The following is a 23,087-nucleotide window of genomic DNA, read 5'->3' as shown; positions in this document are numbered from 1 at the left end:
GCTCGGGCGCCCCCTGCGGGCGAGGGCGGCGGGGCGGACCTGGCCGGGCCGTCGTGTCCTGCCACTCGTGTCCCGCCACTCGCGTCCTGTCACTCATGTCCTGCCACTCGCATCCTGTCACTCATGTCCCATCTCCTCCTGTCCCATTCCTCCTGTCCCACCCCCTCATACCCCACCCCTCGTGTCCCATCCCCTCACGTCCTGTCCCCTCATGTCCCGTCCCCTCATGCCCCCTCACAACCCTCCATGGCCGACACACCACACACGGGTTTTGAGCACAGAAACATTCTAAGACGTCCTTTTATTTTAAAGTCCGTCACCAATCTGTGTCCTTGGCAGCTCCACGGGCGCAGGGGCCGTTAGGTGGTGCGAGGCCTGTCACTCCTTCCCATGGCAATGAATACGTCAATGGGGACGTTGGGCAGTGTCAGGCAGTGGCTGCCGGGGCATCGCCGCAGCTGCCTGTGGGGAGAGAGTGGGATGAGCCCAGCGGCATGGCATTGTCTGATATGGCATGTCATGGCACAATTATAGAATAGAATAACAGAATTATTAAGGTTGGAAAAGACCTCTGGGATCATCATGTCCAACCCCCAACCCAACACCCCCAGGCTTCCTAAACCATGTCCCCAAGTGCCACGTCTGCACAGTTTTGAACCCCTCCAGGAATGGCGACTCCCCCACCTCTCGGGGCAGCCTGATCCAGTGCCTGACCACTCCTTCAGTGAAGAAATCTTTCCTAATATCCAAGCTAAACCTCCCCTGACACAGCTTGAGGCCGTTTCCTCTCGTCCTGTCTCTTGTTACTTGGGAGCAGAGACCAACCCCCCTCTCACTCCAGCCCCTCTCAGGCAGTTGCAGAGAGTGATAAGGTCTCCCCTCAGCCTCCTCTTCTCCAGGCTAAACAACTCCAGTTCCTGCCACATCTCCTCATAAGACTTGTTCTTATGTCATGGCATGGCAGAGCACATGACAAGACGCTGCATGCCCTGATAAAGCCTGCCAGCAGCAGCAGGCAGGCAGGCAGGGAGCCAGCCTGCCCTGTCCCAGGGCAAGGAGGGGTTCAAGCCATCAGACAATGCTTTTGGGAGCAAAGCAAGCTGTGTTTGCTGGAGCAGGGACCTGGTCTGTGTATTCAGACATGGCGTGGCTGTGCCAGGGCCAGATCCTGCACCCCACGGGTTGTCCTGACCGCCCTTACCTTCCCACAGACCGCTCGGCGCCTACCGGCTCCTGCATTTCAGGAGGCAGAGCTGAGCTGGGACAGTCGCCTGCCTCGATGGGGAACCTCCGAGCCTGTGGTGCCCGCTGGGAGCTCATGTTCAGGCCCTGGATGTGTCTGACCGGAGAGGAGCGGGTGGGTGAGCCAGGTGAGCACGGGCCCCCCAGCAATAGTGAAAGAAAAGGGGAACATGGGGGGACCCCAGCCAGCCCCATAATATCCGCACAGCCCACCTTGTGGATGGGCTCCCACTCACCAAGAGGGCGTTCCAGCCTGTCCCCCACCTCGCTGTGCGTCCGTCACCCGACTGACGCAGCGTCGGCTGCATCACAATAGCAACCCCAGGTTTTAAAAGGTCCTTCTGTGCAGCCCCAGGGTGCTGCGGGTGCTGCCGGGCACTGAGATGCTGTTGTGAAGACGCTGCAGGATGAACTGAGGCAGCGAAGGGTCCCACCCCGTGTGAGGACATGGAGGGTTTTTTGCTTGCCAAAGGCTACCAGCTCGGCAGGACCATTGGGGAGGGGATGTACTCCAAAGTCAAGGAGGCTTTTTCACAAAAGCACCAGAAGAAAGTAGCGATTAAAATAATTGATAAGAAAGAAGGCCCAGAAGGTAAGAGCTGACCCTGAAAGAGCTCCAGGCTGAGGCACTGTCCCTCCCTGGAGACTTTTAATTCCCAGCAGAAAACTAGTTTCCCAAACTTGCCACCTGAGAGCAGACGGGGGAGGAGGCTGGGGGGGTCCAGGAGCACAGCCTGGGGACCACAGCCCGAGGATTAGGACCTGTTTAGGTGGCTGCCCCTCCAGTCACAAGGATGGCAAAGTGATTGATGGCAGAGCCCAGCATCCCCCCTCAAAGAGCATCCCTCAGGGAATGGTGCCATGCCGTAAGGAACCTGCCACCTAGGGAACAACCTTCCCTCCCTCTACCGATCTCCCCTGCAGAGTCCCGGAGGGGTGCCCAGAGCCAGCAGCTCAGGGGCATCCCTGTGGGCAAACCCGTCTCCTCTCTCGACAGAGTTTATTCAGAGATTTCTGCCCCGGGAGCTCCAGATTGTCACGCACTTGGACCACAGGAACATCATCCGCGTGCATGAGATGCTGGAATCCACAGAGGGGAAGATCTGCCTCGTGATGGAGCTGGCGGAGGATGGGGACATCTTTGACTATGTGCTCCATGAAGGTCCCCTGCCCGAGCCACGTGCCAGGGCACTCTTCCGCCAGCTGGTTGAGGCCATCCAGTACTGCCATGACTGCGGGGTGGCCCACCGCGACCTCAAGTGCGAGAATGCCCTGCTGCAGGGCCACACCTTGAAGCTGACGGATTTTGGCTTTGCCAAGCTGCTCCCCAGGGACCGCAGGGAGCTGAGCTGGACCTTCTGTGGCAGCACAGCCTACGCGGCGCCCGAGGTGCTGCAGGGCGTGCCCCACGACAGCTGCAAGGGTGATGTCTGGAGCATGGGTGTCATCCTCTACGTCCTGCTGTGTGCCCGCCTGCCCTTTGACGACACCGACATCCCCAAGATGCTGCACCAGCAGCAGAAAGGTGTCTCCATCCCCAGGCACCTGGGGATCTCCAGGGAATGCCAGAACCTCCTGAAAATGCTCCTGGAACCAGACATGACCCTGAGACCCTCCATCAGGGGGGTCAGCAGGCACCCATGGCTGACTAACCCCTGAGGACTCGCCCTGCTCTCCCCAAATGGAACTGTTTGTTTCTAAAATGATGATAAATTGGGAGGTCAGAGCTTCCCATCTATCCAGGTGGTGTGCCAGGCCTCTGGCTGGCAGTGACAAGGTCTGGTTCACACTCGGGCATTTTTATCGGCTCACTCAAAGGCCTTGGCTGACAGCAGTGGGGAACAGGACAGATGAGAGCTCTGAGCAGCCCAGGGCGGTGAGGGTCCCCCTTCCCGAGTTAAGTAAACCTCCCCTGAGGCAGGTGGGAGGAAAGGGAACTTTAAAGCAGCTGACACGCCATCCCCACCCCGCAGGCAAAGGAAATGAGAACACCCCACACAGGCAGAGACTCTGTGGAATTCCTTTAATTGCTGTTAACTGCAAGACTGTAAAAGGTTCAGAGAAAGTAATCTTTACAAAACTACCAGCTGTTAGAATTGTTCCTGGTTTTCACCCCAGCTAGAAAAGGCTCAGGGAGGTGCGGAATAGTTCAGAACAGAGAATATTGCACAGAAAACCAAATGGTTAATTTGACTAAAGAAAACAAAAGTGACACAGATGAGAGCTCTGCACCCTCGGAGCTCTGCCGGAGGCCCAGGGATCCAGCTACAACCCCCACTGTCAAACCCCGAGGGAACACAGCCCCGAGCCCCCCGCCCTGACACCCCCACTGGTGTCACCTACCCACAACAGGTTTTCCTGCTACAGCTAAAATTGAACCCCAGACAGGGTGAGGCTGCAGCAGGTTTCACAGACTCTGCTGGGCCCACCGTACACCGAGCGGGAGGTGAGCTGTAGCTCAGTCCCCAGCCCTCGTGGGTTTTGCAGGACAGACACACTCTTGTGTAAGTGCCTGAAGTCACCGCCACCACCAATCCACCTGAGTGGGCAGCTGAATCTCCCCGAAGCGGGGAGGGGGAAAAAAATACAACCCAAACCCAAAACCTCAACTCTTCCAAGTGCAGCTAGGTTAATGCTATCCAAAACCAGAAGGAAACCCACAGTTCCAGTGAAGCAGCCCTGGAAGGGGCAGAAGGACAAAGGTAGCGTGTATAAAACCACCACCTGAAAGGCCAGAGACAGCAGCGAGTGCTTTGTCCCCTTAGGATAACTGTGTGTTAGCAACATCCACTGAGGAGCATCTCGTGACATTAGAAGGGAACTGCCCCAAAAAGGGAGGCTGTGGGTCTGAAGGAAGCATTGTGAGCAGTCACAGGGGGCTTAAGTGAAGGAACCCAAGTGAGCATGGCAAAGGTTGCGACTCTGGTGGCCACGAGGCCTTGCACGGGTGGGGCACGAGGGGAGCCAGAGAGGAGAGACACAGCCTCAGCCAACAGGTACCGCCCGCGCTTGGGCGCTTCTGCCTCCCTCCAGACTGGGAGAGGGAAGGGCTGAGCCTTGGTGACAAGGCGGAGGTTGAAGTGGTCAGTGGGCCAGACTGGGGTTTTGCAAGGGCTGAGCTGGGCACCACAACAGAGGGGTTCTACTCCCAGGTGGCCCAAATCACTGCCTGCCCAGAAGGGCTCGAGTAAGAGCAAACCACAAGTACTTTGCTTGGAGGATTTAGCTGGAAGTACACAAAACCCAGTAGTACACAAAACCCGGTAGAGGAAGGCAGCGCAGCTGCAAAGGGGGAAGCAGCAGGCCTTGGCTCTTAGAGGAGCTGCTGCTCCTGCAGCAGAAAATGGGAGTTTCCATTAGAAAAAGCTTCCAAGACGAAAAGCCAGGCAGAAGCTCAGGGTTTGGCAGGGAGTTTGGCTCCTTCCAGCATGGCCCAGCTTTGGGTCAAAGCCACAAGCCAACTGCTTTTCTTTGCAGCAATGAGCGGCACAGCAAAAGGGTTTTCTACTGCTGCATCTCCAGCCCCTGGCCACTCCCTGCACAGGGGCTTTCTCCAGGGATGGCCTGGCCAGCAGCGCAGAGCGGCGAGCGAGCAGGCGCAGCTTGCATCCAAGAGCCTTTCAACAGCTGTACTGTAGATGATGCGCACGCACACACAAGCAAACAATCAGCCAGCCGGCAGTCTGGCGGCACCAGGCAATCCTGCCAGGTGTCCGAGCGCCCAGCTCATCCCAGGGACCCCTCACTGCATCATGTCTGTCTCTACCTGACACTTTTGGGGCAGCCGGTTTTGGCTTGGCCAGTCTCTAGGACCTACTGAGAAGATGGGCTCCCTAGCAGCTAAGTGTACGAGTGAACTTCTGCTTCTTCCTCCTCCTCCTCCTCCAGGTCTGAAGGGGTCACTTGAATTGCCCACAGGATTTAGCAGGAATGAAACTCCTCCAGCCTGGAGCTGCAATCCTCAGCACAGTTACACACAAAGGAACAGCCGGTCCTTGATTTAATTCACATTCGATGGTGGAAATGAGCCTGTGACACACACTGGAAGCAGTCGCTTTATTCCCAGTCTTCCCACTCTTCATCTTCCAACTGCAAACAAGAGTAACATCCAGCAGTTTGTTTCTGTAACTCAACAGCCACCTGTCAACAGATCCTTCTGCCCGGGGCACCTGAGTCAGTGCAAAGCCTGACATATCCTCACGCTCTCACACCCTTACAACAGGGATTTGCTTGCTCTGTTCCCCTTGGGGAACTTGCGCACTCACCCCTCTTTAAGCACATCCAAAGAGCTGCTCTCTACTCCAGCTAACACAGTGAGATCCCAAGCTAAGCCTGTGTCCTTAAAGTGCTCTTAAAGTCACTTTAAGTGACTTTAAAGTGTCCTTAAAGTCACGCCTTTGAGAAGGCTCCTGCGAGCTCTCTAGGCAGGCAGCTGCCTGCTGCAGCACTGCCCTTCCAGGCCAGCAGCAGCCATGTCTCGCTGAAACATGCTGCACAGCCTTGGCTCCAGCACAGGGGCTGGAAGCAGAGCTCAAGCCGAGGGATTCACCCTCTTGCTCTGAGGCACTACAGTCTCTCTCCACCTCCCAAGGGAAGCACCCAGCCATGGCAGAGCTCATGCAGCATCAGCCCAAGGAGTTGCTGAGGGTTTCTGGGCGCAATCTTCTTGCCTGTTTGAGTGAGCACCTCCCCTCAACTCACCTCCCCAGACACTTCCACCTTCGAGAGCGCCAGCTGCACCTCCTCTTCAGTCATATCCAGATCAAAGTCCTTTTCCCAGTCTTCGCTGATATCCGTGCTGGAGCCTGTAACCACAAACATCACAACTGAGCTATCAGAGCTGCACGTGCTCTCCAGACACTCTGGCCAAAGCACACAGCTGCCCACACAGGCCCACAAAGCCCTGGCATTCATGAGGCTTGGATCTACCTCACCCTGCCCGAGGAGGGAAAGCCTTCCCTGTTCCCAACAGCAGGCTGTCAGCTCCCTGACAGAGACGGGATGGACCGAACTGTACTTCCCTCACAGCAGGGGCTGGTTCAGAGCAAGTGGGAGAGCGGAATGCTGAAACATGCTCTCTCCTGGCCTGGGAGAACTAGGGTGTGTCACACTTCAGTCACACAGAGAACACAACAGATAAGGAATGACAGGAGTGACTTAGGTACTGGGACTATCATAGTCCCCAACAGAAAGAACAGCCTTCTGGGGCACAGGAGCAGCAGAGACGCTCCTAGGCGACGTGCAGAGTGAAGAAAATGCCACATTCCCTTCACAGACCACAGCCTTGCCCCAGCACCCAGCAGGGCAGGGACCAAAGGTCCCCCCTGTTCAGCTGACAGACTTTTGATTTCCTGTCTAATTTGATTCTGCTCAACACAGACCCAGTTCGTGATACTTGGCCACCTTGCTGGAGCTTTGGTTGCGTCCAGTGGCTTTATAATCCTATAACCAACATAACTGTTATTCTGGGAGACCTGCAGCAGGCTATGCTCAAGGCAAAACCCCCTGCAATGGAAGGTTTGTAAATAGCATCAGTCAGAGCTGCAACACATCCCTCCTCATGGTCCTGGGGAGTCTCACCCTCCATTCTCCTGAGGGAGTCCAGGAACAGGGCTCAGGCCAGCTGCGGCACCGGCCCAGCCGCCTGCTGAGAGCAGACTGTCGCCACCTGATGCGACCCGCTCGACCCTGCCCAACAGCACAGGGATTTGCTTCCACTTTAGTTCGGCCATTAGACAGTCTTTGGATCTAACCTTCCTGGGTGATTTTGGCAAAACCCCTTTTTTCCTCCCTCATCATCACAAAGTCAGAGCCCTTTCCACAAAAGCTGCCAGCCCCAGCAGAAGGTTTCCAGGCCCTGTGCTGGCCCCCACCCCCACACACCTTTTTTGCCATTGTTGGAGGGAGTGGACTTCCCACTATCCGAGTTCAGCTCAAAAACTCGTAGATCTGTTGGTCCCTCCTCTCTCAGAGTCTCTGTCCTGCCCTGGGCTTTGCTCTCCACCTCTTTGAGCTCTGTAACAGTAGGTTTCTCTGAGGATGCTGCTGACTCTGGGGCAGGTGCAGAAAGACGACCAGGTTCTGGGGGCTTTGGCCGGGAGTTCTGCTCTTCTGTGGTGGCCTCCAGCAGCCTCTGAGAGAGGTCTCCGGTCCCAGCTGGTTGCACTCCAGTCTGTAGCTGCGCAGCAGGCACAGAGGCAGGGTTTGCAATCTGAGTCACAAGGGAGATGCTCTCACTGCTCTCTGAGGGGCTCCTTTCCACTGGGGCTGGCTCCGGAGGGAGGACGGCCCAGCTTTCCTCTGAGGGTCCCTTGTGAGCAGTGGGGTGGCTTCCCTCCAGGGCTGCAGGGACAGATTCCTTCTCTGCTGCTTCTGGAAATTTCATGTTTGCACAAGGCAGGGGTGACATCCCCAAGAACTCCTCTGTAGGAAGGCAGAAGAGAAGCGATAGATGTTTCAGCAAGCACAGCAGAGCTGACAGTGCAGCAGGGTCGGCTGCAGCTGGGCTGGGACCTGAGGGAGCAAGAAGGAGCTGCCACCCTCTCTAACCGAGACCTACCAAAGTCTGCATGAGCCCTCCCACAGACCCCCAACCCTCTGACCCACCTTCATCCTCTTCCCAGCCTGGCTCCTCTTGGTGAATGCTCTGCTCCGCTCGCTGCTTCAGAGCCTCCCTCCGGGCCTCATCCTGCAGGGAATTCAGTGTCAGCAGCAACTCATGTCCCCAGTTCTTTCTTCCCCCAGGCATTTCAGCGTCAGTGACAACAAGGACACAAGGCAAGGCAGCCCAGATCCCTGCTTTTCCAGGAAAAGCATCTTCTGCCTCTCTGGTCTGCATGAGAGAGCTCCTTGGCTGGAGTGCCCACCCATCTCCTGACCTACCTGCTCCAGGCGATGCAATTTATAGAAGTAGCGCTGCCAGAATTCAGAATGGGAAACAGCCACGGGAACCTGGGAGTGACACAGAAAACACCATAAATCACTTCAGAGGGAGGGCTGCAGTTTCTGCCTTGCTCCCCTCTTCTCCTGAGCCTCACAGCTACCCTCATAACCTGTGCAAGCCACCTGCGCTTTCCAGTGCACAGACTCGGGACCAAGTCTCAGCTATGCACCGGCAGATGCTTAGGCACCCATCAGACAGCTACAGAGGAACTTCTGTTCCAGGCCCATGACAAACAAGCCAGGAAGAAGAATAAAATAAGCTGCCTAATATCCCTGTGCCAGTTTACCATGTAACCACAGCCCTTTCTACCTTCAACTCCAGGGCCCAAGCAACTCAGGGCTTCCCTGCACCATAGTCCAAGTCAGAACTTGCCCACTACAGCAGCCAGGCAGGGCCTTACCATTTTGGTGTAGAGAGCCCGGATGGAAGGGCTGGTGGCCAGCAGCTCTGCGATCTCCCCTTTCTTCTCCTCTAGGTTAAACTGAGAAAGCCAGGCCTCAAGGAGCTCAGCGGGGCCTGTACAGGATAAGCACAGAGATAACAGTCCTTGGTACAAACAGGGCAGGAACAGTTTTGGGAAGTTTCATGGGAAAAATCCTATGGACCAGACCAGCTGGGGTGAACAAGAGGCAAAGAAGGAGGGAGAAACGGGTCTCAGAGCCCACCCCATGTTGTGGGTCATCTGTCAGTGCAAGGCCACATAGCACCAGCTGTAGCAGCAGTTTAAACTGACTCAGCAAACTCTCAGTCTAAGCTAGTCCGCAATGCAACAGACAGATCTGCTCTCCATAAACAGTGACCCCATCTGCTGCTAAGCCAGCAGGCCCGCTGGCAAAAGGCTCTGGGCAATTCAGGAGGGCCCACAGACCCCCCGCAAGGGCCAGCTCGGCTCGGCAGCGCCACCAAGCCCTCCCCATACCATCAGGTTCGTTGCAGTAGGTGGCTGGGTCCGACTGGAGGCTGTAGAGGCGAGCCTGGAGGAGGAGATGCACAGGACAGAGCTGTCAGTGGAGGGGTAGCTGCAGGGCCCCGAGAGGACAGGGCTCAGGACTCCACACCCCAAAGAGAAGCTCCAGCAACGTGGCACTCACCTTGGCGCTGTCATAGGGCTCTGTGCTACCTGTGGGTGTTGCCATCAGTGTTATGACATCGCAGTCAATGGTTTTATCGGGCGAGGGAGCAAACGTATCTGAGATGACACTCAGGAAGTCAGAAAGCCCTTTCCTCACTTTTTCAGTCGCACCTGAGGAACCTTCTGTCCTCTTGAAAAGAAAAAGCAGCACAGTATAAGTAATAGCACCTGCAGCAGCAGAACAAGTCTCAGTCTTTCCTGGACAGGTTCTTTAAGGCATCAGGATGTCTCTCCCTTCAAAAAAGTGCTAATGTGGAAATTGTGTGGCCAGGGCTGGGCTAGGAGAAGGGTGTGGTGGCAGGCACTAGCCTCGGGTGGTGGTGGAGCAGGCAGGCCTTCTAATAGGTTTGTCAGGAACTGAGTGGAGGCTTTGAGGACACAGCCGGTTTGGGGACTGGCTGGCTCGGGGATTGGACTGGCACAGCGGTAGCTGTGCAGGGCTAAGGCTGACAGCTTGTGCAGAGAGCCAATGTCATACTACAGCGACGCTGCCAGTATCCCACCTAGGCGGCACACAGGGAGAGGGAAAGCACAGGGAACTTGTCTTCACTCGTCCCGGTTCCTCACCACTACAGCAAGGAAATGCCACACAGTGCTCGGCACCAAACCTGCACTGGGCAGAAAGTCTGAAACCTGAAGCTTGTGGTTATATGTTGGGATTTGTCCAGAGGACCATGTCCTCAGAGGCTATTCACCCCCTGCTTTGCCTTCTCCAACAAGAATCCCAGCTCTCTCACTCCTATACTCACTGCCAGCTTGTCCTTGACCACGCTGGCCGTAGCAGCAATAGTGCAGGCTGTGTCATGCTGCACTACATGAGTGAACTCAGCCAGGTCCCGTTTCATGAATTCCAAAGCTTCTGTGGACTATAAGAAAATGACAGGTAGATTGTGCAATCTTTTTGTCCTCCAACAAAGCCACGGTCACTCTGGGAACACCCGGGACATTACAAAGGTTAAAGTGCAAGAGCCTTTGACCCAGCTAAGCCCTTACCTCAGCTTGTGCAACAGGTAAGACCGTAACAACCAGAACAACAACGGGGAAACAGGATAACACAGTAACAACCAGAATAACAGCATTAGGAAAGTGCCCAAAACACATTACAGTGCGTTTTTTTTAAGCTAAGAAAAACAGAGGATAGGAAAATCCTTGTTCTGAGTTTTGTGTATAACAAACATAAGGAATGCTGTGGCAGGCAGGACATTACACATCAGAAGGTGATGCTACCTGCACATGCCCCCCCTGCTTGGGTGGTGACTGTCACACACCACTCACGTGAGCCACCAGGTCCCAGCGCAGGGGCCCAGTCCCCAGCTCCCAGGGTTACAACAAACACACCCGACCTCCCTCTATAGGTACCGGTTGCTCCCCTTGCGGGGGTCAGGGGCTGCGCCTCACTGGGCGTCAGGCAACCGCTAAGGCGAGGCTCACAAAGCGTCAGAGCCGTCGCTGACAAAGCCGCGGCTACAGCCCGGCCCTGGCAGGGAGCAGGCCAGCTCACCGCAGCCCCCGCTCCCGCCTGTCCCGCCGGTTCCTACCTTCTCCTTGACGGCTTGGTAGCTCTGCTGCAGCCAGCTCCGCCACCAGCCTGCCTCTTCCCTGCGGGGGACACGCGTGTCACGCAGGGCAGGCCCCGGCCCAGACGCCGACCCCAACCCCAGGCCCAGAACCGACCCACAGCCCGGCCCCCACCGCGCCGCCCCGCCGAGGCTTGTCCCCCCTCCCGCCGCCCGCGGCTGGGCCTAGGCCCGGGACTGAGCCTAAGCCCAGACCTAGGCCCGACCCGTTCCCCACCACCCCCTCAGCACTACCAAACTCACCCCTCCGCCATCTTGGCGGCCTGACGTCACCAATATTTACCGACCCCTCACCCCCGTAGGCCGTGACTCCCCGTAACGTCACTTCCTCCGTCTCCTCCTCCCGGGAGGGCGGTACGGCGGCCGGGCGGGAGCGGGCGGCGGAGGTGAGGGGCGAGCGGCGGGCGCCCGGTACGGGGGAAGGAGGGGCCTTGGGGCGGGGAAGGGCCAGGGCCCGGCGGCGGGGGGGGGGGGGAGGGGAGGAGGAGGAGGAGGAGGAGGAGGAGGAGGAGGAGGAGGAGGAGGAGCGGCGGCCGCTCCCGGTCCCCAGAAGTTCCCCGCGGCTCTGGGGAGAGGCTGGCGGGAGGTGGCGGGTCCCCGAGGGCTCCGCCGGTGCCCTCCTGCTCCTGACGGTGCCCTCTCGTTGACTCCGGCAGCGGGAGCGATGGAGATGCAGTCGTACTACACCAAGCTTCTGGGAGAGCTCAACGAGCAGCGCAAGAGGGACTTCTTCTGCGACTGCAGCATCATCGTGGAGGGGAGGATCTTCAAAGCCCACAAAAACATTTTGTTCGCCAACAGCGGCTATTTCCGAGCCCTGTTAATTCACTACATCCAAGACAGTGGGCGCCACAGCACTGCCTCCCTGGACATTGTCACCTCGGAGGCCTTCTCCATCATCCTAGACTTCCTTTATTCCGGGAAGCTAGATCTCTGTGGGGAAAATGTTATTGAGGTGATGTCTGCGGCTAGCTATTTGCAGATGACCGATGTGGTCAACTTCTGCAAAACGTATATAAGGTCATCATTAGATATTTGCAGGAAAATAGAGAGAGAAGCTGCTTTCTATCAGGCTGATAGCGGGAGCGCTAGTTCTGCGAGAGAGGGCACCTCGTACAGCTCCAAGAGCCAGTGCTCTGCCTCCGTCTCTTCCCAGCAGGAAAAGGAAAGGCTTTCGGATTGCCAGAGAGATCCTCCCTGCGGTGAATGCAGCGGCTGCCATCCCCTGGAGCTTGTGGTCAGAGACCCTGTAAGCAGCGACTCTCCAGACAACATTAATTCTTCGCTGCCCAAAGGGGTGGAACCCAAAGTAGAGTTTGACTCTGATGAAGTAGAGGTAGACGTGGGTGAACGGCTGCCGCAGTACCCGCCTGCGCTGTCCCTCGAGCAGATGGAAGAGGGGCTGCACGGCGGGCAGGCAATGGACCTGGCCTGCAATAACTATCACATGAAACAATTCCTAGAGGCTCTGTTGCGCAACAGCTCAGCTCAGAGAAAGGATGATGTGGTTCATCACTTTGTCCGGGGCTTTGAGGGTAGGCCAGAGGATGCAGGGGTAGCCATGAGTTCCATGATGGACATTCACAGCGACTGGTATGGTGAGGACACAGGTGAGAGGACTCCAGGGGGTTGTAGTCTGTATAACTGAGGAAACGGCTTGGTTGTGTGACTTCCTTTGTTACTCTCGTTCTTGTTCAGGAATATATTGCTGAATATTTATGCCGTAGCAAAATAAACTATTGTTCTGGACTTCAAAAGAAAGCTGTACTCGTTTATTCAGTGCAGCACTTGGGAGGTAAGTATTTCTCACAGCTTTTACAGTCTCTTTGAAACAGATCCTGGAGCTTGCTGTTGGTGACACTGCTTTAATAAACGATCTCATTTGGGACCTTGTTGAATGGCAGGCGAATTTTTAAAAAGAATCTTTCATAATGTTAGTGTTATAAGGAGCAATCGGAAAGCTAAGTCGAGCTGCCACAAGAGGGATCTGCTGTAGAACCTGACAGACCAGAAGTAGCTTATTGCGCTGGAGCTCCTGCCGGCGCGTCGGTTGCTGGATGACAGCCTGTTCCCTGTTACTTACCTTGAACTTCAAAAGGGCAGATATCAGTTTTACTCAATACTGAATGATACCTAGCAATTCTTTAAGAGCACTGAAAGCTTTAAACTCTCTGGTATTGCATAAAGACAAGACTTAACTTTTACCTCTAGAGGCAGACTCGCTTTTCAGCTGCTGGTCACCTGAGGTTCCGCTGCTTCTCTGAGTCCAGCGCCTGTTGGGATGTCTCACGCTGGCAGAATGTCTCCTAGCAGCAGTGTCAGGGACCTGGAGGAGAAGAAGAAGGAGGAGGTCATGTCCATACGCATTTCTCCTGAAGTGGACAATAAGGATTCAGGCATTTTATCTGCTTACGGTAATGTTGGTGCCCAGCTTGCCTCATCCAAAGCGCCTTACGAAGACGGGAGGTGGCTCTGACAAACGCTGCAAGTGCTATAGCTGCTCAGGATGTGACAGATGCAGTAATGGTGTGGGCAGCAGAGAGGAAATCTTTCACTGACTATTCTACTCTAGATAGCAAGCTTACATTCATGTCACTTCCAGCTCAGGCATGCACGTGTGATCTTAAAGCCAATAAAACCAGTATATTCTCTTACTGCTTTTAAATAAGGAATCTGATAAAATCACGAATCTGGTCTTACAGTCAACAAAAGACTAAAGGTCCCAGATCAGAGTGCTGACACCAGATCATGCCTATGGTTTTGGACATGTAGCAAGGCAAGAGCATCTAACACACAAACTTTGCTTACTTTTTTTCCCCTCTTAAAATCTTCAGGCTGTTAATGAATCATTAAAAGGGAAATTCTTAAAGAATTTGGTAGAGAATATCAGGTGTTAAGACAATGTATTAGAAATGCTAATGGTAGATGCGCTTTAAATAGGAGTGAGGAAAAAACCCCCAAACCTTGCATTCAGTTATGTTCCTCTGCTAAAACTGAACATCATAAGCATTTAGTAGAATGGAAGCATCTCTTCTCAGCTTTTGGTGCTCCTGCTATCTTAGCATCTTCACAAGACACCAAGAATGAGAAATACAAAGTCCTGATAAAAGAATGGTTCTCATGCATTCAGGCTGACAGATGAGATAAATGCCACTTACTCTCAAGTGTCCACATCTGTTCCAGTCATCCTGGTGCCCTTTATAGCTGACGGGAGGTGAACGGGCACCTCTAGAGAGCCTGGAAGCAAGGCAGGTCTAAGAACTGTTTTTCTTCTTTCAAATGCAGCTCTAAATGACCATCCGGGATTAGCAATACCTTGTGAAGGTCCAAAATGGGTGAGATACATTTCACTTGATAGCCACACGTTGCTAGCAGACGCTCCTTTGTTTTGAGACTGGGTTGGGCAGAGTGGGTAGAAGGAATGTTCTACAGCCCTGTGACTTTGGTGTAACTGTTAAAGAGCTCAAGGCTTGATATGCAAACACTGTCCTGAATCAGTACCTGAAATAGGGAAAACTAATCTTGTAGTATAACATCTCAACCTTCATACTGGAAAGGAAGCTCATATCTGGGCTGATAGTGAAGAACTTGGCAATACCCATGTTGATGTGAAATGTGATCTTCAAATTTAATTCTCTATTTTTGCATCTGACTTCATAAATTACATATTACTTATGTGCATCTAGTCTGATTTTAGGAAAAGTAAAATATCATTAGCAAATGTAGTGGAGTCCTTCATCTTGTTATTTCCAATAGAAGGGCTAAAGTGAATGGCAGTAGAAGCCAGCATTCATGTTTTTAGATGGGTTCCCCACACCTAAATTTATGCACTTTGTAACAGCATTTGGGAAACATTGCACTACTTCTGCCTGTAACTTGTGGTAAAGATTTTAGTTTCTAATGCCGTTTAACACTAATGGTATCTTTCAAAAAAAAAAAGGAAGTTGGAGGCTCTGTGGCTGAGGTAGCGCAGAGACCCTGCTGCACTAAAAGCAAATTTTTGGCACTTAATTAAATGGCTTCTTAAAATAAAATTGTTTTTCTGTTGTGAGCCAACTCCCTTAAAGTATCGGCTACGTAAGTACAGGCAAGCTGATTTTTGAGGGTCTTGATCGTCAGCAGCTGCATGAATGTCTTCTGAAATTGCTCAACCTACAGAAATTCCAGGTAAGCCAAATAAAAAAAAGCGGGGAAAGACAATTATCTTGACTCAGACTTGCAGTGAGGAGGAGAAGAAGCCAACACAGCTAACATTGGTGAACTGCCTAATCTAACGCACTCTGTTTTCTTTCAAAAGGTGATGTGTTAGTTGTGCCAATCAAGCTTCACAAATGTCCATTCTGTCCCTACACGGCTAAACAGAAAGGAATACTAAAACGGCACATTCGCTCTCACACAGGTGAGAGACCCTACCCCTGTGAGACGTGTGGGAAACGTTTCACTCGGCAGGAACACCTTCGGAGTCACGCTTTAAGTGTAAGTTTGAAAGATTATCAGTAAATTTTTAAAAGTTTTTGGCGTTTCCCCGATCGTATTTCCCAAAATATGTTGGACGAAATGATTGTTGCCAAGGTGAGAGAAACTTTTCTGATAATAAGTCTAAGCCACTGATAGAGGATTCATTAGTACTTGTGTAGCCCCAAATCTTTGTTGCTGGCAATGTGATGAGATCAGCTGCCCTTTAGCTTAAGCGTAGATGTTTTTCTGTTCTAGGAATGTATGCAAACCAGCACCCCAGGAGCTGATGTAAGATGCCAGCTCACCTTTTTTACCATAGTGTTTTATTTTTAACTTCAGGTGCATCGATCAAACAAGCCAATTATCTGTAAAGGTTGCAGAAGAACATTCACAAGCAGCCTGTCTCAAGGATTACGACGCTTTGGCTTGTGCGACAGCTGCACCTGCGTGACCACTACCCATGAGGACTCGATGCCCATTAACCTCAGCCTAATGGAACCTTCATCAGAAGGCCAAGAGAAAGGTGATGCCGATAACGACTGGCCCATTTATGTGGAGTCTGGAGAGGAAAATGATCCAGCTGATGATGAGGATGCTGATGGTGATGACAAGCAGGAAATCCACAGGAGTTTATCAGACCGAGAAACACTTATGTAGCAGTGAGAGAAGAGTGGGAGCATTTGAAGTGTCTCCCTGGCAGTGGTTGGTCTGCAACAGAAAACTGCGTATCTGCCCAATTAGTGAGACTGTGCTGTTTTTTATTATTCCTTTTTTTAATAGAAGAGTGGGGAGAACTGGAATTTTTAATACCTTTAAGTTTTCAGTGCTGTGCACCAGAAATCGGTGAAGAATCTTCTGTCTGGGGTTCACAGAGGTTGTACTTCAGCAATTTCCAGTGGTGTCTCTGCCTCCTACTTTTGATTTTGCAGCTGGAACATTTCTGTTTTGTTTTGATAACAGGTTTCTTCAAATAATGCTGTCGTGGTCCTTAATCCCTGATCTGAAGGGGTCACCAACTTCTCTCTGAAGATTCTATTAAAAGAAATGTAGGTTTCATCTGTTACCTCCAGACTTTTCTAAACTAAGTTGTGATCCTTCTGAATTAGGACATTGTTATCTAAATTGTAAACCTTAAGTGTTTGCTTAGACTGGATTTGACCCAGAAACCAGGGCAGACAAAGCATGATATCAAAAATATGCTGCTGCTGAAAGCATAGACAGTAAGAGTTAATATACATGTCCTTAATTGCTGATATTTAGAGAACAAGCTTCTGTTTCTGAATTGCTTCTACTGCATCTTCCTCTCTCAAGAGCTCAGACTACAGATCTTCAGCTGTGTCTTTAATGTCATTTAGACATGAGTAGTCTTGACTTAAGAAGTATTAAGCGTATGTTACAGTGTCTAGTGCCCTGGTCCCTCAGTGTAAACTAAGCGAACTGCCTGATTTTCTTCAGCTTTTTACAGTAGAAGTTAAAGCTGTCAGTCAGGTTACTTGGGAATTCTGGTTTTGGGAGATTAAAGAGACAGATTCACAGCTGGTGTAGCTGAGGAGCAGTTACATATAAATATCTGAGCTATGCATATAAACCAGCTCTGAATACCCTTTTTGAAGCAATTGGGTAGGAAACCTCAGAAAATTTTACCAGCCTCTTTGTATGCAAATCCTTTTCTTTCTCTTTTACTATATTTTCTTTTAGTCTTTGGTGATCCTTCTCATGGTTTATATTGTGTGAATTTATCCAAGTACTGCTTTTTTTGTTTGTTTGTTTTAAAACTTCAGTGCGGACCTCACACTTCTTTTCTGGGATAGATGAAGGTTGGCTTTCAAAGGAGGTGAGATTTTTTTACCTTTCCAGTACCAAGTTGATAGAAGCTATCAAAAACCAAGCCAGGAAGCTTTAGAAGAAAACACATCGCCAATAGAAAGCCTGTTTGCTTATGGGTAGCCTACTGTTTCCTAATGAAGAGACAAAATTGAAATATAGCATGAAATAAGACTGTTAATGCTTCCTCTCTATGTTGTTCATAAGTGTTTCATGCAAATGCAAATGGTATGAGTATTTTGAGCTGGAGTAAGGGCTAGATCAGAAGCGTGTAGACAGACACAGCTGATAAAAAGCGAGCAGTTCCTCCCACTTAACGAGACAGTGCTTCTTGAGGTTTTTAGTGTAAAGACTTTACCCTTGGCAAACATTAGGTGGAACCTAAACACCACAGAGCCCTCGGATTTAACCAGGTGAGGTTTTTGGGGCTTTTTGTGTACCTCGTGCTTTTATTTTACATACTGAGAAAGAACAATTCAACTTGTCTGTCTGCTTCGTCCTACAGTGAAACAGCAGTCCTAGAGTGATGTCGCAGTTTACTTGTGAAAGGCGATTCTGATATTGCAAATGTGGTTACGAATTCATTGCCAGATCAGGTAGGATGAGGAAAGAAGAAACAAACTACTTTTTCAGCACATCACTTTACCTTCTGCTGTTTTCAGGAATTGCTAGTAAAGAGACTTGTTTTGAAATGGTCTGGTCTAAGTCCTTGACGAGCACCGCCTCGCCAGACAATACTGGCATCATGTGCTACATTTCTTTTCTGTAACTTAAGTTGTGTAAGCTTTCAGTAGTCCCTGTTCCAGGTCGTCTGTAAGTTTGAGTTTGTAATAGCTGAACAGTAGCGTAGTGACACGCATCATCATAGAGAGAGCTCACTAGGACCAGATCTTTGAAAAAATTCAGGGCTCTTTAGCCCCTCTTTTAGTCATCTAAACTAACACCATCAAAGAGACAACTCGTGTAGATGCCAGACTTGGAGCTGAGCTCCTTTGGAAACCCTGCTCTGGTTTTGGGCCCTTTGCACTTTTGAAAACCTGAGCGAAACATGGGCTTGTAAATCTTGCCAGCACATTTGAAAGTGCCACCTCCAGCCTACCAGGCCTAGTCTTTTGGACTGCCTCTCTGCTTTTGTTGAGTCCGTCCAACATCAGAGGGGTTGGGGTTTTTTTTTTTTTGTATCTGCTTATCTGATAAAGGACGGACTCCTGCATGTGAGAACACCTGAAAAAGTCATGGATTATCTGTGTTTGCTGGGAGATTAACTCGCTAATGAAAGTGGGGTAAGAATGTAAATAGGGATCCAAAATGATGCTTTGTGACCAGGCATCCCAATTTCTGGTCATTCTAGCGTGAAGATGCCACCTCATTGTAAATATTGGTAGAAGCCGTGAGACATGGAATACCAGCTGAGCGTGGTCCTGGCTAGTGCGCCACAATTAAACTGTCAGAAGATTGAGCTTCTCACATGGCTGAGCTGTGCTGAGGTGCGGGCTAGCTAACTCTGAAAGTGTGAAGACATTCAGAGTAGGGAAAATTAACCTCTTGTGAAAGTCCGTATGTAATAAGAGCTGCAGAAACGACTGCAGAGACCTTCAGTGATTTTTACTTCGACCTGCTTTCTTTCGTCTTTGCGATTGTTCTTGTGTGTCTTGTGCATAAAGAATGGAGCTGTGTTAAGGTTTGTGTAATGCTGGGTAAGGGGTGCGGGTGGGGGGTACGCCGTTCACGTTCCTGATTGGAAGTGACCACCAAAATCGATGTTTCCTGTTGGACTGTCATATTGTGCTGCTTTGTTTTCAGTGGAGTCCTTCAGCCTTTGTATTTAGAAGAGGATGTAGTTTATCCACATTCTTGTGACCAGATGTTCATGTAAATCTGTTTGCTGTGCTTTCCGCTTAGTTTTTGGATGTTTTTCCTGAACTCTTCCATTGTAGATCCAGCCTTTACAAGCTTTGAGAAAACGATGTAGCTGTTTTAAAATATTCATATGGTGCTTAATGAAGAATCAAAAATAATGTTTTTAGGAAAGTTATTTCTAATATAATCTCTTTCTCAAAGTTTTTTAAAGGCCATGCAGACTACATATCTTAAAGTCTTAGCTCTACGTAATTGACTTTGTTTAGGAGTATACGTTTTAATGTACTTTTGCACATAATTGCACTGTATTTCACGAAAGGAATACATGCTGCACTGGTATTCATAGTGCATTTAACCTCTTGGTGCAAGACCTTGTAAATCTTCCAAATGTGGTTATTTAATTTACTGATGTTTTGTAAGGCAGTTTCATAACTGAAGTCCTTTAGTCTAGTTGAAATGACAAATTCTTATAAATTGAACCTTATTTGTAGAAGTGACTTAACTATATTTGTGGATCTTGGAGCATTCTGGAGCTTTTTGATTGTCTAGAAAATAAAACTCTCTGAGAGGGTTGCTTTGATTTTTTTACTGTTCAAGAGTCGACTGAGTAAACCTGAGAGTGTCTAGATTAGAGCTCACATTTCAATTTCTGGGAATTAAAAATGAATATATCCATTTCATTTTGACAGACGTTTTGCAAGCAAGAATCAGATTTGTGCTAGGAAAGGATTAAAAGGATGCTGTTAACTTAAAACCCAGCCAGCTGATTTTTTTTTTATAAAATCTTTTATATTATTAACACTGACTTTGCTTCCTTTACCACTGTTTGTAGTTTTATAATAATCTTAACTTTTTAAACTCTTTTTAAAGCTTTTCATTTTAATGCTGGATGAGAAAAATCCATGCAGCTGGGAAGCAGTCACTGCTCCTAGCCAGAAGAAAAGGCTGTCAAATGCCTACAATAAAGTGCATGTGGGTGAGGGGGTGGGGGGACAGACTCCCAAATATTCTTTCTAGGTAATTTTGAATTATATTGGATAATTCACAGAGAGTCTTCTTAAACCTACTTTTACAGACTATCAGATTCAAAACCTGTATTACCTGTTGATTTAGAATATCCTGAATCAATGACAAATGTAATAACCCCTTCTTTCTTTTCCCTGTTTTCACTGGAACTGTGAAATCTGTTCACTTTTATTTTATTGGGACCTTTACGTTTATACATTTTAGTTTCAGAAGTGCCTGGAAATTATATTTCAAAATTTATTTACTATTGTTTTTTTAAATCATTAAAATATTTTTGTTAGTACTAAAGATTTTTAGATCCAACTGAAGTTGACAGTGCCCTTGAGCATGCACATAACATTTCTTCTCTTAAAGGTGACTCTTAACATGTCGACCAAGTCACTGAAGACAGTCTCTTTGTGCCTTTTGTTGGATTGTTTGAAATTCAGATTTTCAACATGTCTAGAAATATTAGTAATGTGTATGAGAATATAAAGGGCATGAAGTTGTTAGAACCTTGCCAGTGGCTCCATTTATACACGTACGTGTGGTGTGCGTGCCCACACAGAGCTGCTTTTAGGTCTGGAGTTAAGATGTCATCTCTGCCATGTAGGTCAGCGGAGCGCTTTCACTAAAACACAACCAGTGAATATAACAACTTTTTTAGTTTTTATTAAATGGTTATAGGCAGGTGTCTGGATATTACTCGATATTAGTAAATTAAAAAGAACAACTCAGCAAACAAGCAAAAATCAAAACAAAACAAACACCACCCCTCTACCACCGCCCCCCCCCAAAACGCCTGCCCTCTCAAAACAACGTGCTGTAAGCAGCAACTTTAAAATGACATCCCCAAATACTCAAATGCAATATATATACTGGGCTTTGGACTTTGGACTGCCAATTGAGATGAAAAATATTTTAACTGTCAAAATATGCGCCTCTCTACTTCTCACATGCTTTTAGCATAAGCAGCTAAGCGCCATGAGGGCTTAGGCACGCAGGATCGGTCCTATTGATCACGAGACTAGTTACAAGGGTAAAATATAAGCATACATTGACAGTTTGGCAGAATTAGAAATCAAATCAGCTCTTAGAAATTCTCAAAGTTCTTCAGTGGCAAGGCTTGTTTTAATCTTTAGCTGCTGGCTTCTTTCTGGGTTGGAGGGGAATTATGTGAACAAAAATTTCATTTCAGAGCCAATGACTGTGCTACTGATTTTTTTAAATTCTGTCATGTTGTTTGGTTGTTAATAACTAAGGTACGTGAGCTCTGACCCAAACCAGTGCCTGTTACTCAAACAAAAATAGGAAGCTTGCTTTGAAATGGTTTTCTTCTCGTAGTTGTTTGTGTTTCTAATACAAGAAAGATATTTTATTGGTAAACAATAGCTATTGGTAGCCATAACAGCTGTTCCTAGATCACAAAAAATTTGAACACCTCAGTCTCTGGAGACTTGGAGGAGTCTTCTCTCCTCCTGTATGAAACCAAGAACTAGAATACTCACAAAACTAAACAAGAGTTAACACTTCAGGGAGATGCCCTGATTTTAGGACCTGCTCATTTGAGATACCATCATGCAGATGAATCTATGGGTAGATTCAAGGACCTTCATAAATCTCCAAGCCCATTCCAGGATCTGTCCAAGCGAAAGCCCGTACAGTAAGAGCGCTGTGTTGTTAACCAAGATGCTGTATATTTGTTGAGGCAGGAGAGGAAGATTTTCACTTTTGAAAACCAACGTGTGAATGTCACCAGTTAATGCAGTATCTCTGGGCAGATCAGTGGAGTAGTTCAATCAACAGTAAGTTGTCCCAAACTACTAATTGGTACAAGAACATTTGCATTTGTACTGTCTGAATCTGATGGATGTGAAATTCAGCTACCCCAGCTTGCTCTGAATGTCTACCTTCTTTTAAATTTTTTACTGTTTTAACTCTTCTTTTGTTGTTTGCTGAACTTTTAAATGTAGCGGATTATGACTTTTTAAAAAGCGCTCCAGTACAAGCAAAATAAGGGTACTTTAAAAAAAAAAAAAAGAAACAAACAAACTATCCTATGTTAAGCAGATTATTTTGATGAGAAAGAGGAATGCTAGGGAGTGAAAGAAGGGATTGGTATCTGGTGCTCCGCTTCCACAGGTGTTTGGGATCAGTAGTTCTATGTGGGAGAAAGATGGCATAAAGCTCTGAATCGTGGGTCTTTACCGTATTTTACAAAAGACAGCTTTGCAGCGTTCGCAGACAACGCGGGGGACAGGCCGGGTAGCAGTGCAAACCCCCCAGACCTTTCCAGATTTAATAACTGGACGTTTTCTGCAGATCAGTAACAGAGACGTTGCACTGATCTTTTACCGCAAGCTGCCAGATCTGCAAGTGTACCTGTCCTGATGTCAGGGTGTCTGCGAGCGCAGGTATCAGGGTGGAAAAGAGAGAACCAAACCGAACCAAAGCTGAGAATTAATGTGCATCACCACCACAGAGGCAATTTACCCTTTTTAAGGGGTGGGGATCAAATCTTTAAGTGCTTTTTGTAACCTTTTTTTCTACAGTGGTGCATTACTGAATTTGTCTCTATTGTATGCTATATTGTGTATGTACTATATATGTTTACTTTGTTGTATGTGGTCTGGTTCTTTTATAGTTAAAGAACAGAAAACATTAAATAAATACTAATCTCACAGTAGGTATACATTTTTTTCATTTTTGACATGAAAGGCGTGGGGCACTGAAGCCCTCGTCCCCGCCCTGGTCTCCTTGGCTCTCGGGGCCACGGGGCTGTTACCACCCTCAGTGAAAAGGACTTTCACCGTGGGAGAAGGAAAGCAGGAGCGCAGGGCAAACAAGGGACAGGAGAGGTCATCAAAGAGCTTGCTAATGGTTCAGGGACAATGGATTGTTTAGATCAAGGTCTAAGTCATCAGCACAGATGAGCTGTATGCAAATATGCCACAATTTTAGGTGTTAAGGGAAGCTGGGTTGAAGATAAGAATATGCCTAACAAGTATTTAATGTAATTCTGTTGGTGCAGGATTAGGAATTTGGG

General features: G+C 49.2%; 4 protein-coding genes across 6 annotated transcripts; 2 read left to right on the top strand and 2 right to left on the bottom strand.

Annotated features, from left to right (window-relative positions):
* Positions 1-305: 305 nt before the first annotated feature.
* Positions 306-4,996, bottom strand: FAM229A (family with sequence similarity 229 member A). The gene is made up of 4 exons (XM_075115067.1): positions 4,989-4,996; positions 3,475-3,484; positions 1,202-1,329; positions 306-462 (listed from the first exon to the last, which is right to left on the bottom strand). The coding sequence occupies exons 1-4, from the start codon at positions 4,994-4,996 to the stop codon at positions 360-362; spliced, it is 249 nt and encodes an 82-aa protein (XP_074971168.1). The 3' UTR covers positions 306-359.
* Positions 1,690-2,901, top strand: TSSK3 (testis specific serine kinase 3). The gene is made up of 2 exons (XM_075115029.1): positions 1,690-1,834; positions 2,240-2,901. The coding sequence occupies exons 1-2, from the start codon at positions 1,690-1,692 to the stop codon at positions 2,899-2,901; spliced, it is 807 nt and encodes a 268-aa protein (XP_074971130.1).
* BSDC1 (BSD domain containing 1) lies at positions 3,249-11,290 on the bottom strand. Of its 2 annotated transcripts, none has more exons than XM_075115022.1 (11): positions 11,138-11,290; positions 10,856-10,916; positions 10,067-10,183; positions 9,277-9,447; positions 9,105-9,159; positions 8,586-8,701; positions 8,125-8,193; positions 7,849-7,930; positions 7,126-7,755; positions 5,944-6,047; positions 3,249-5,331 (listed from the first exon to the last, which is right to left on the bottom strand). In XM_075115022.1, the coding sequence occupies exons 1-11, from the start codon at positions 11,146-11,148 to the stop codon at positions 5,299-5,301; spliced, it is 1,449 nt and encodes a 482-aa protein (XP_074971123.1). In that variant the 5' UTR covers positions 11,149-11,290; the 3' UTR covers positions 3,249-5,298. The 2 variants fall into 2 exon arrangements, with proteins under 2 accessions (XP_074971123.1, XP_074971124.1); XM_075115023.1 differs by having other exon boundaries at positions 7,126-7,665; positions 11,138-11,288.
* ZBTB8B (zinc finger and BTB domain containing 8B) lies at positions 11,177-22,724 on the top strand. Of its 2 annotated transcripts, none has more exons than XM_075115027.1 (4): positions 11,177-11,305; positions 11,551-12,504; positions 15,192-15,370; positions 15,692-22,724. In XM_075115027.1, the coding sequence occupies exons 2-4, from the start codon at positions 11,559-11,561 to the stop codon at positions 16,007-16,009; spliced, it is 1,443 nt and encodes a 480-aa protein (XP_074971128.1). In that variant the 5' UTR covers positions 11,177-11,305; positions 11,551-11,558; the 3' UTR covers positions 16,010-22,724. The 2 variants fall into 2 exon arrangements, with proteins under 2 accessions (XP_074971128.1, XP_074971127.1); XM_075115026.1 differs by having other exon boundaries at positions 11,229-11,280.
* Positions 22,725-23,087: the final 363 nt, after the last annotated feature.

The sequence above is a fragment of the Phalacrocorax aristotelis genome, chromosome 20 (genome assembly GCF_949628215.1).
Source record: "Phalacrocorax aristotelis chromosome 20, bGulAri2.1, whole genome shotgun sequence".
NCBI lineage: Eukaryota > Metazoa > Chordata > Aves > Suliformes > Phalacrocoracidae > Phalacrocorax > Phalacrocorax aristotelis.
This window is presented reverse-complemented; position numbering and strand designations above follow the sequence as displayed.

Bases quoted from the DNA above. Each gene is read 5' to 3' on its own strand.
- FAM229A (XM_075115067.1), bottom strand. The intron at 463-1,201 runs GTAAGGGCGGTC...CTCTCCCCACAG, and splicing joins GCCGAGCGGTCTGTGGGAAG to GCAGCTGCGGCGATGCCCCG.
- ZBTB8B (XM_075115027.1), top strand. From the start codon at position 11,559: ATGGAGATGCAGTCGTACTACACCAAGCTTCTGGGAGAGCTCAACGAG. The intron at 12,505-15,191 runs GTGAGAGGACTC...TTCTTTCAAAAG, and splicing joins CTGGTATGGTGAGGACACAG to GTGATGTGTTAGTTGTGCCA. The intron at 15,371-15,691 runs GTAAGTTTGAAA...TTTTAACTTCAG, and splicing joins TTCGGAGTCACGCTTTAAGT to GTGCATCGATCAAACAAGCC.
- BSDC1 (XM_075115022.1), bottom strand. The intron at 9,448-10,066 runs GTGAGTATAGGA...TTTCTTTTCAAG, and splicing joins TGGTCAAGGACAAGCTGGCA to AGGACAGAAGGTTCCTCAGG. The intron at 8,194-8,585 runs GTAAGGCCCTGC...TGTCACTCCCAG, and splicing joins GGGCTCTCTACACCAAAATG to GTTCCCGTGGCTGTTTCCCA.
- TSSK3 (XM_075115029.1), top strand. From the start codon at position 1,690: ATGGAGGGTTTTTTGCTTGCCAAAGGCTACCAGCTCGGCAGGACCATT. The intron at 1,835-2,239 runs GTAAGAGCTGAC...CTCTCTCGACAG, and splicing joins TAAGAAAGAAGGCCCAGAAG to AGTTTATTCAGAGATTTCTG.